Here is a 12,643-nt window from a genome sequence, read left to right on the forward strand (position 1 = left end):
GTGAATTAGAATGTGACCTTGTAATGGAGAAGCATTTTCAATTATTATATATATAAATCTAACATAACAATTTAAGTACCATCAAGAAATACAATCAAATAATAATACAAAGGATCAATACATTTTACAATATTTTTCTCGTCATTGTCAGACTAAAATTCGCTTAGCTTTAAGCTTTTGCTTTGGTGTTCAGCAACAGAGTAATTCAGAATTTGCATCTTCTTTTGTTAGCCCTTCGGCTTCCATTTTCTTTTATCTGATTACTATATGCATGGCGAAGATTTCCCTTCGGATGTGTAATTGAAATATATGCACGGTTATTTAAACATGCCATGCTATTCGTATAATGAACCACAAACAAATGTAAAATCAATTCACGATAATGTTAGGTGAAAGTCAATCAATGGGGTGAACGTGAATCTGAGCATTGCCTGTCAGTCGTTATCCAGCGTTAGTATGCTTGTCATGAGCATACTACGGCAGACACCGATAGTAACCTCAGCACAAATCCGAGTAATTTGCAATCCATTGCATTTCATTTCTTGTGCTCCTTTTGAAAGATAAACTACCGCGTTTGTCCTTGGTCTTTTATGCAAAAATATTTTTTTAACTGTATGGCTATTCCCTTAGAAATGTGGTTCCTAGTAGCGGAAGAAATAACAATGCCGTAACGCTACCAATCCAAGCGACATGCTTAGAAAACACAGCAATGCTTGTTTTAGGAATTACCTTACAAGATTGTATGCCAATATATAGGTTGAAGCCAATAAAATGTAATTGAAGTAGTTCTTGCCTCTACTGCACATCGGGCACGTGCCTCTGTCAGGTCGTACACGTATATGGATGTTGAGGGATTCCTTCTGGTAACAATTTTAGCTTTAAATTCTTAATGTGTAAGAGCAGTAACGTCAAATTGAGAAGGCTCGGTAACTAACAAATACAGAAGGTTACTGGGTAAATAGGATATTGTTGACTAGTATTAGTTATACACAACAACATAAAACAGTGTATCGTAATGTGAAAATCGTACTTTAGCATCGTATTCTCGGTTAAAGGACTAACAAAAGTATATGGTAATATACAATTCATATTTTGAATAGAGATTGTTTACCATTATATATTTCAAAATTTGAAAAAACAAGCCTTGTATTATTTTATATCTTGTAAATGAGTGTCTCTGTAACAAAACAAAAAAATATTATATGACAGAAACGAAACAAGCTACATGTTATGCAATATTGCTTTGCTTATATGTATGTGAAAGGTACCATATGAACGTGCGATGAAATCTTGTTTTGTCCTTACTTAGTTTGCATGTACTCACCCTCCTAATATTTCAACACTTCCTGCATACTCACCTACGTCCACAATATATGACCTGGTTTTATCGTGATAACCTTTCTATAAATTCTCTGCAAGTAATTTGTTCATTTTCATGTTATATGTATGTGTGTGTCTTTAGTTAGCAATTTATATCGTGTCATTATTAAAATAAATGTTTTATTATTCATCATAAAGTGATCTATCACTGATGCATTTTATATAGTTAAGCCTTTTCAATTAACATTTCAATTAATAAACCACTTCAATTGATAACCTTCCCTTGTAATTCCTTCATATATTATAGTTTTGCAAAGGAGAAAGAATATAATAAATGTTATTTGTTCGCAAAAACTGATTGATTTTATGCATATATTCAAAAGCAAGGTACAGTAATATTTGTTTTTGCTATATTCAAGATGAATGAAGGACAAGCGTTCCTCAAATTTATTTAGGACATAGGTCGTCTAAACTATGGTGTCAGAAGCAGATTTTGAATAAGTGACTTTTTAGTTTTATATTATATGATCACATTTTAATGTGGCATGTGCTTAGCAAAATATATCCCAATTTTATTCACAATGTTTCAAGTAAACGATTTCTATTGACAATTCAGAATGCCGGATAAAAATGGTTGGGATTCCCCTGCTTCTGCGTCACGCAGGACCTACATCCGGGGCGTGGATGACTGATCAGTATGATTCGACAAAACGCTGGGTTACGAATAACAAGTATGCTAAAATACTGTATGAGTACCGATCCGAGGCTACATTTAAACAGAACCGAGTGGATAACACGTACGATCTCTCCTTCTTCCATTACTACGGTTACGATCACGTGATTCGCAATGGGTCGTTTTACTTTCAATGGGCTGGGAGGAATATCGTAGTGAAATACGACCTCAGAGAAGCCATTGTTTCGAGTGCAGCGGAAATAGATGGCGCTTCACACAATAACAGCAGATACCTCTACAAAAATGGGAAGTCATATTTTGACGTAGAGTATGACGAGAACGGTCTATGGGTAATTTATAGTAAAGTCGCAGATGAAAAGAACATATATATCGTTAAGTTAAATCCTAATACAATGGAGGAGATACGAACATGGACAATCAACATCGCTCCTGGCAGTTATGGAAATGGTATTATTGCCTGCGGCGTTCTGTATCTCATCCGAGATACCGTTAACGTTCAGACAGTTATTGACTTTGCTTACGACTTGTATGATGATGAAATTATGCCGCTAAGTGAAAACATAATTTTTCGAAATCCTTTCGGTGCAAATAGCATGGTGTCGTATGTGCCAAACATTCGTGATCCTAAAAACAGTAGGATCAACAGCTGGGATAACGGAAGGCAATTGTCCTTTCAACTTCTCTTTGCGTAAAAGAAGTTGGAGCAATTCTTTTATTGGAGTCATATGTCCGCCTAGAAATGCTATTGGTCATTTCTATACGTTATAAATATACACATGAAAATGCTACTGTGCATATAAACACGCCACAGTTCCTCTTTGCTTGAAAGGGGAAAATATTGGAACTATATTTATTTGTCATTCATTTGGAAACAAAAATAATCAGCATGGATAAATAGCAAGCCAGCAATCCTGAAAAGGAAATAAGGCCAAACATTTATTTGTGATCATGCATTCCAAATTTCCATCATTTTTATAGGATATGACGGTAAGGAATAATGAAATATATATACTTCATATGTAGAAATATACTTTGGCACAGGTCGCTCAATGACTTTCGGTTTGCCGAAGACTAGATCATGTTTTTGTTTTACTCTAAATTGTTTCTTATATGTCCTCCATTTTATGGTCATTATTTTCATATAAAATATATATGTACCTGTATGAAATGATTGACTGAAAATGAATGTGGTAAACATGATATATTTATTCCAAAGAACAATTTTATCTTCTGTATGGGCTCTTATTGAACACTTTATCTGTATATGAAACTAATGGCTAAATTTACTGAAAATAATGTATGCATATGAATAATTATCTAATAATTGGATTTTTTTCATTTGATTTAAATAAGAAGTGAACTTCTTTTTTTCTGTATTTGTATAATAGACAAATATAATTTTCTTATGATTGGAAACAACTTCATAATAAGTAATGGTATTGTATATCAAAGTATTTGTGGATAGTTAAAAAATGCATGCATCGTTTATTGTGTCAAAATTGGTTTTCATGATAAAAGTAATACCATTTTCATTTAAAAGCTTATAAGCTTAAACATCTGAAATCACAAAATGATTTTCAATTGTTGAATATGGGCTCATGTTTCATTTTGATTCGCATATCATACTTTTATTACGCGTCTTGTTGTTTTATTGATAGATGATTTCCCGGTATGTAATAAATATGTCATAAACGAGTTACGTTTAAATAATAAGTCAAAATTAACCACAAACAAAACAAAAGTCGTTGATAGAGAAAGGTAAATTTGCATTGCTGAATATCAATCGGGTAAAATATTTGATATTCAATAATTTTCAAAATAGAATGTGTTTATAAAGTAGCCATGCATGGTTAAAAATAAAACACGTTTCTATCTGTATTTATTTTCTGAATAAGTTTTCAAGGGAATTTCTATATTTACCATGTTTCATATCTGACATTTTTTTTTTATCTCTGAAAATATAGAAAAAAAAAATTTAAGGAAGGGCTGTTTTGTTGAATGGCACTTTGAATGGTTGAATGGAGAGACGGATAAATGGATGTATGGATGAAAGGATTGATGGATAAATGGTAATATGAAGGTAGGTTAAATGATGAACGTATGGATAGGTGGGTGAGTGTATGCATGCATACATACACATGTTATGTAATTGTATGTGTGTGCAGTATTCAGGTGTATGATATATGAGGAAAGTGTTGGTCTTCTGATATAAATCCATCCGATATTGCGTACAAGAAATATCTGACTAACTGCAATGCACTACCGTGTAGGATTAGTAATGACCAATTTCAATTCGTGAGCAAATTCTTTCAAAAGAACGATGAGTAGGTTTCGACATAGAAGCAAAATAAGAAGATACTGCTGAAATTTCCAATTCTAATGAACAAACGGAAACAAAATGATATTTACAAATACATCTAGAAAGTAATAACTACCGACATAACCTTGATCAGTTGTATTTCTTTTTTACAAAAATCAGGTCATATGGAAGTATGCAGCAGCTTGTACAGATGTTTAGGTATTTTTGTAGTAAGGTATTCAGTTAGTTCAGACCGCTAAGAACGTCTTTTTCTGGCTGAGGATAAAGCTTATATTTAAATTGAATGTATATGTGTTAATTTAACTTTCCATGAAAACCAAATTGTTAAGATGCTGTTACTATTAAGGAGGTCAATGTTCATGAAATGTTCATTTTATATAAATATGACGGTTGGTTAGCATTAATGATTTTTGTATGTTACTTATTTGTTTAAAGTATTTTGAAACTAAACGCAAACTATACATGGTACTTGATTATTAGTATCTTCTGAAATATCTTTTTAAATACGAATGCATCAAATTATTAATATATATTAACTAGTAAATATTGAAGCTGCTTAAACTGGTGCAGGTTTACTATCAATTAGATAATTATACAACTATCTTTTCTACACGGACAGATTTAGTAAATTTGAAGTTTTACTGCAAAAATTAAATATGAACTAGCAATGTTGCCTTTAAACTTAAGTAGTAGTGACACATAAACTGTGTTATTAAATGAACATTGTTATAAAAGTATCAAGAGGTATATTTGTACTTATCATTATCGAAAAACAATTTTTGTGACATTCAAGAAAAAAGATCAACGGGTGTCCTCAATATGCATATCATGATGTAATCCAAAATTTAAAAAAAAATAAACAATACTTATTAAATTAGTATTTGTTGCAAAAACAGTCCTTCATATGTTATATGGTCTCATCCAGAATATCTGTTGTAAATGGTCTTGATTAATTAGAAGCTTGCTTTGGTAATAGTTTATTTCATACCATGTGAAAAGTATTTTAATGTTATCATCAGAATATCTGTTTTATATGGTCTTGGCCAATTAGATGCTTATTTTGATATTATCTATTTTATATCATACAATGTAAATAGAGGTATCAAAACATTATTTACTTACATAGACATGTTGATGCCCGTCGTGTTATGCATACACATTTTGCCAATGCTCCCTCATCTTAGAAATGTAAGCAACGGTCACGATCTAGAAAGAAAAACAATCGGCTTACACTCTTGCGATGTTTAATTGTTATTCTAGAGTAACCATGACTACCTATCTTATATCGTTAGGTATGCGCAGAAAATTCCGATAAATATCAAAGTCACAGAATACAAATAAAATAGGTACCATCGAATAGTTATTGTTGTTTCTAGGATCAAAGATTACTCGCAAATGTTACATATCCGGTATACGTTATACATTTACAAGTTTATTCCACTATTGCAACCTTAATTCTAAAATATCTCATAATCCGTATTTAACTGCAATCGGTTTGATCACTTTAATTAACCAGATTTTTGTATAATTTTGGGCATGAGTTTGAACTCTCCTACATTCGGTATTCACTAGAAACAAGTTTATCTTTAGAGCTAAAATACTTAATGTGTGTCATGTGCAAATGATATTAAATTTGTTGATAGAAAAACACTTATGAAGATAGTAAAACGGTTTTCCTAGATTATAAATTTGAAGGAAGACGCATTTGGTTAATGATTTAAGTGGTAATTAAAAATATTGTGGTAATAAAATAAAGGTGGCCTCCAAGGAAGTTAAAAATAGGTGGTCCCTTAGGCATCACGTTTAGACAGTTGTTAAAGAAATACTTACAGATAGGTGGTAACGATTGCAAGGTGGTCTCTATGGCAGGTATAATGTAAGAAATGATTGATCAAGTAGCTCTAGACATGTTTAACGCATTATTTAACGAACTAGTAGGAGAAGACATGCGGAAATAGATTAAAGCTTCTTAGATACATTAAACTTGACAAAGGTAAAAGTAAAGAAAGTTCGTTTTAGAGTAGACATGTAGTAAGACTAAATATGACCTAAGTGCGAAGGTGGCTTGGAGATTCATGAATGTATAAACAATAGGATCTTACTTAACGACAAAAATATGATAAAATAGAAAAGAACAAATAAACCAAATATCAAATTATTTCGGAAAATTTCACAGGCGATATCTAAGACAGGCGTGAGTAAGAGGATTATAAAAGTGTAGAAAGACAGACAATTACTTATATAAGCACATGTAGTTTATAAGGCAGGTTAGATGCGCTGAATACTTGAATAGGTAGAAACGAGGCTTAACTACAAACATTGTCATTTGTGGTGCAATTTGATACGAGAAATTATTACGTCGATTGATATGAACAACTCATAGCTATAGATAATTGGTTTCCGTGGCAGTTTAGTTGTGGGAAATTATGACATCGGTAGATATCGACAAATCATAGCTATAGACAGGCGGGTTTTTAGGCAGGTTTGACATGATAAATTATCACATCGGTAGATATCGACAAATCGTAGCTATAGACAGGCGTTTGTTTAGGTAGAATGACTGTGCGAAATTATCACATCGGTAGATATGGACAAATTGCAACTGTAGACTTTTGAAATTATCACATTGGTATTCGGGACCATTTGTTGCTATAGACAAGCAGCGTTTGGGCAGGCTGAACGTGGGAAAGTATGACATTGGTATTATGGACCAATTGTAGCTATAGACAGGTGGTTTTTGGGCATGTTGGACGTGGGCAAATATAACGATGGTATAATGAACAAATCCTAACTAAAGACAAGTTTCTTGTTTTTAAGAAGTGTTATACAAACGAAATGATTGCATCGATAAATAAAAACCGAAAAGAACTATAGACTAATTGTTTCTTAAAATGATTAGCCTTAAGAAACTATTAATTTGATAGACATAAAAAAAAAGATAAATAGAGGATCTGTCATTCGTTTCCGTTCACAAACATGAAAGATCCAAAACTTGTATCATAAATCTAATATGAAAGGAAACGAGCGACACATTCTTTTTATCATATAATACAAAGGAAACTCTATACTTGTGATCTGAAACGAATATTTTGCACTTTGCCGCCTCTTAAAGGATAAGAACTGCTTCCGATTCATAATGACGTGACGTCACAATGATTGTTCCTATTCGACTTTGACGTCATTTCTGAAGTGATATTACACACGTTACATAAACATGATTTATGGGATGGCTTTATAACACTGCATAACACGGTATTCATAAGTAATTCAAATATGTATATCTAATTTAGAAAATGTCAAACAAGTATACTTATTATACAGGCAGTATCAGATGTAACGTATAGATCTATAAGGCCATTTGAGGGATTCAGCACTACTTGATACAGCGATTCATGTGTAATACTGAATGCAAAAGAGCCAGGCTTCCCAAAACACATGGGAGATAAAGCGAGCCATATGTACATGGATTATAACGGACATAAAAGACATGCGGCTCGACGTTTTTAGTTTACGATCTGACTGTTTTGCCCAGATAATGTTCATCTTATTCAATAGTGCATTTGGCATATCAACCAGTATGAGAATACGAACGTGGAAACAAACATTTCGGTATAATGTGTTGGCCCTTGTTTGTTTTTTGTATATCAAGAACTTACATGTAGCAGAACGAATAAGACAGTAAATCTGAATCTTAGTTTTACCAAATATTGCCAATAATACAGACGACATTCACCTTTTCCGTATTTCATCAAATAAAGAGTGTTTTAAGAGATAACTCCTTCGAACTGATGAGGTATTGAAATACAGAAACATATTTTGTATGTTTACATATCACGTTACGTGTGGTTTATGTTTGACATTATTACGAATTATGGTATAAGTATCATCAAATAAAAAGTGTACCTATTGTAGCAAAATTAAATACGACACAGATGGAAAATCATTTATAGAGAAATAAAATCAATTTTGAAATAATATCTATACTGCAACTTAATGAATAACAAAAACGTAAATTTAATCTTAAGATTATTAACACTACACCACATCGTCAGTAAACCTTGGTCGATAGGATGAACCAGGAGATACCAAAACAAAGGACAATCCTCTCAAACCGGCTTCACCAGGTGCTCGGGAAATGGTTCCTACACCACAAGTGGTACCCGTCGTAGTGTCTCCGGTCGAAACCAGGAAATTGGTTCATTGTAGGTCACATATTTCTCGTTTGTAAGACATTACATATACACTTACCTGTAGGTATATATATAAAAACCGACTTGGTTAAAAATGTATTACTCTTTACATACCAGTGAATTTGTAAAGGTCGTGTTCATATATGTTGCTTGGCTACGCAGCTTTGTTAAACATTTTTGAGAACCACAATTGACTTAATTCGTGTCTGGTTTCCAATTTATCCTGCTTTGTGTGTCAGTGTATGGAAGTTGGGAGAAACCATTATTTCTGTATATTGTAAATATTCATTATTGAAACAATACGTTTCTTTTACATTTTAGAATAACAATAAAAAATATTTTTGTACTCACTCATTTTTCTAGTTTTGTTTGAAAATCAAGCAATAATCAGAAGAGGTGATGCATATCATTATTTATTACTACAATACGAAATTCTACAAGAAATTTGAGATTTAACAAAACCTAGATAAATGTAATTAATAACAAAATATGTTCCAAAAATATTAATATCTGCAATAAATATTTTATTGCATGAAGTTGATATGTAATAAGAGCCTTTATTTTTTTTCATATCATTCCCGACAAACGATTGGCTAGGAGTGCACCACGTGTCCACCGATAAAAACTGATATTGACTTAGAGAGCGTGGTTTTTGTTGAAGGACTGGGTGTTTCTAAAAACAGAATAATGACGTGTCTCCAAACGAACGCATCGTCCCGCTTCTGTACATTTTTGCTGTGATGTTTTTTCAGATTGCTAACATTACTGTTTCGAAAATAATAAAACAATTGTAGCCTTTGACTTCGGTCGATACCTGGATTTATCGACCCGAGAAAATATATATCGTTCTCTGTCAATATATCTTTTCTCTGGTCGAAAAATCCAGGTATCGACTTCAGCCAAAGGCTATAATTGAATATTAAATATTGCTTACTTTACAAAAAATAAACAAGTATTGATGATGGACACATTAATATGTTCTATTGACTTTTTTTTTGTCATGTCATGTCTGAATAGTCTACATACCTTGTCTTACACCATGTTGCCTACATACCCTGTCTAATATCAAGTTCAGATTTAAATTTGATAAAAGAGAACAATTTTGCCAAATTTATACCATGATATTAGTAGATTTCGAAATAGTTAAAACATTTTCTAATTTTAAAGTTGTCATGCCTTATTGCTTTATAGGTATTTGTGTCTATCGAAATTTCCAGTTGCGTCGTAAAAAATAGTTATTGCTTTAGGTGAGGCCTTGTTTTGTCGTTTAAAAAGGGTACCAGACAGAATGGCCTACAATCCATGTCTCGGTGATGGGTTGCTACTTAGTGTAAAAAGGGTACCAGACAGGATGTCCTTCAACCAATCGCTACGCGTTTGACACTTCCGGCAGCTTTAAGTTTAAGAGCGACAATTTACGCCTCTTAAATATGATGCTAGACATATAATGTAATTACAATAACAATTTGTAAATTGATGAGACTATTTCACAAAGTAAATGATTTGCTGTGTAGACAATTTAATTTAACATAACGGTGTCAGGAAGTCATTCGTTCTTGAAAATGTTTGGAAGGGAGCAAAACAATAAATGTATTCACTATTGTTTACAATCATAGGCTTTCCAGAAATAGGATACATGTATATTCATTCGTTTAGCTACCCACACCTACATATATTAACATATCTTTGTCATGTGCGTACAATGGATTATACTGGAAGATATGAACAATAAGCGTTTTTCCTTCTTTCCTTTTAACAATTTCTATGCAAATTGATTTCGTGTCACCCGAGAGGTAGTCCGAATTATTCTGAGGTTTTATCGACTTTTTTATATCGGTCTGTCTTCGATTAACGTCAGAACTCCGATCCATGTGCGACATCTGTGTGAAAGTGACGATTAGTTTCTAAAAAATCAGTAAGCATTTTTTTGTTAACGTATGTACAAAATGAAATACAGTGGAATCTGTAATTTAAAAATAGCATCGATTATTATACTGTCTTTAATGTTCTACATTGCAGCTTAAGATAATGATAAATTACGCATTTTTACGTACTGTTTCAACTGTATAGTTAATATCAATTGGATTTACAACTTTTGGCCCCAAGGATCATCAATGAGTCATCAATGGACAAAACAGCTGTAGTATAATAATTATAATAATTCATCATAATTTATCACAACCTAGTTCCTAGGTCGTCTCAAAGCGGTTCAAAAACTATTATCCGTGGTTATAGGGCCATTGCAACCTACCAATAACTTTCTCGACTTCCTGGGGAAAATACATCCGGTGCTGCCATTACGTCGCCCACGGCTAGCATTCAACAATTCTAGCGCTGCCCAACCACGTACTTATTTACAACTGAGTAGACTGGAACAAGCGGATTACAGTATCTTGTTCAAATATACAACACAGAACCGTGCCGTGACTCCAACCCGCAACCCTTCGGTCACGATCCCGGCGTCCTACCACTAGACTATAGTGCCTCCAACTTGCAGTGTTATTGATTTTTGGCATACTTTATCTATTACAAAGTTTTACAGATCCAATGATCTGTTCGTGTGTTACGTTCATCTTTTATCCTATGATACATCATTTGTTCAGATATGCAGTAAAAGTGTGAGATCCAATACTAAAACATTGTTACCAAATTAATACACAGTCAAAAAATGACAATAAAGAAATAAACAAAAAAGGTATAAAATCTCATAAAACCGTGCTAACATGAACAACAGAATCTCAAAGGATACTCCACAAAGAAAGATTTCATGTTAACCGTACTTACACAAATTTTCCCGAAGAGTTCTTATATCAAATGCATATTGCAACGAGGCTGGGCCAAGAAAGGTAACTCCTGAATTTTATATTAACCTTAGTGTAATCTTCATATACAAGTCAAACAACTACATCTGACTTTCAAATATGTTTTTGTTTTATTTTTAAACTATGAATGGTTAAAACATCACATTAACATTGGCATTATAACGATATGGACATAAACTAATCAATAATATTACAACAATTCGAAGCATCGCTAAAATGTAAATGATTGAGACAAAAGAAATAAGTAATATTTCAACCGATATTACTTCTATTTACAAGATACGAATGAAATAAAATCAGTCATATTGAAATGTGTTTGTGGGGTATCTATGAACGTTATGAACATAAACATGTGTAAGCTAACTAAATTAATATTTAAAAGATATACACAAAAAGACATTACTATTTAAAAGTTATATATGCATATGTATAAGAATAACTAAATATAATAGATAAAATCTCAAAAACATAACGAATTTAAGGTCATTTACCTAAACTATGTCCAATAATACTGATGATGGTGCCTTTCTATTGTATAGATACAAATGTACATGTATGTGTTTATATAAAACGCTATACAAAGTCCATAACTGCTTTGCAGTAATTCTGATTAATACTAGATATACCATTTTATACTACATGTGCCAAGATTATATGCAATGGATTTTGTTTGATTTCAACTTTTTATCTTAAACATCGGACCTCTATAGCCATTCTCATGGCGAATACAAGATAGTAAAGGAAAAAAATCTGTTTTTGTTTTTGTTACAAACATTAACAGACCATGTTCTGCGATTATTGTAGTACTCTTTAAGGTTTTTAACCTTTTACCTTCAACATTGAACCCCAATGACCGAACCCGTCCTACGTAGATACTATTAACGTAAGTAATGACATTTGGTTTGTTTACAATATTAATACTTAACCCTGAACTGTCAATAACAACACCCTTTTCTGAGTAAAAAGACGAAAGCAATATCCTTTGATCATTTAAAACTTGTAACATTTTATAAAACATGTAACGTTCTATACTGGATCCTGAATGACAACACCCTGTTCTGTGTAAACTAAAGCGACCTAGGCAATACAGTTTGGTTGATTACAACCTATGATATTTTATACTGGATCCTCAATGGCAACACTCAGTTCTGTGTAAACTAAAGCGACCTAGGCAATACAGTTTGGTTGATTACGACCTATGATATTTGATACTGGACCCTCAATGACAACACCCTGTTCTGTGTAAACTAAAGCGACCTAGGCAATACAGTTTGGTTGATTACGACCTATGATATTT

At 32.6% G+C, this 12,643-nt stretch overlaps 2 protein-coding genes across 20 annotated transcripts in view; one reads left to right on the forward strand and one right to left on the reverse strand.

Moving 5' to 3' along the window:
* LOC110455009 (collagen alpha-1(I) chain-like) overlaps window positions 1–7,271 on the forward strand; it is a 216,320-nt gene extending 209,049 nt beyond the window's left edge. For 4 of the 5 annotated variants that reach the window (XM_021504879.1, XM_021504877.1, XM_021504878.1 and 1 more), the window contains one exon: window positions 1,937–7,271. In XM_021504879.1, coding sequence (XP_021360554.1) covers window positions 1,937–2,706 — 770 coding nt within the window. In that variant the 3' untranslated portion in view covers window positions 2,707–7,271. The remainder of the gene's footprint in view (window positions 1–1,936) is intronic. The other variant, XM_021504882.1, reaches the window with a different exon arrangement.
* Window positions 7,272–11,433: 4,162 nt separating this feature from the next.
* LOC110455056 (nascent polypeptide-associated complex subunit alpha, muscle-specific form-like) overlaps window positions 11,434–12,643 on the reverse strand; it is a 78,773-nt gene continuing 77,563 nt past the window's right edge. For all 15 annotated transcript variants that reach the window (XM_021504974.1, XM_021504975.1, XM_021504987.1 and 12 more), the window contains one exon: window positions 11,434–12,632. The gene's annotated coding sequence lies outside the window, so the exon portion shown is untranslated. The remainder of the gene's footprint in view (window positions 12,633–12,643) is intronic.

This window comes from Mizuhopecten yessoensis, unplaced genomic scaffold (assembly GCF_002113885.1).
Source record: "Mizuhopecten yessoensis strain PY_sf001 unplaced genomic scaffold, ASM211388v2 scaffold8123, whole genome shotgun sequence".
Classification (NCBI taxonomy): Eukaryota; Metazoa; Mollusca; class Bivalvia; order Pectinida; family Pectinidae; genus Mizuhopecten; species Mizuhopecten yessoensis.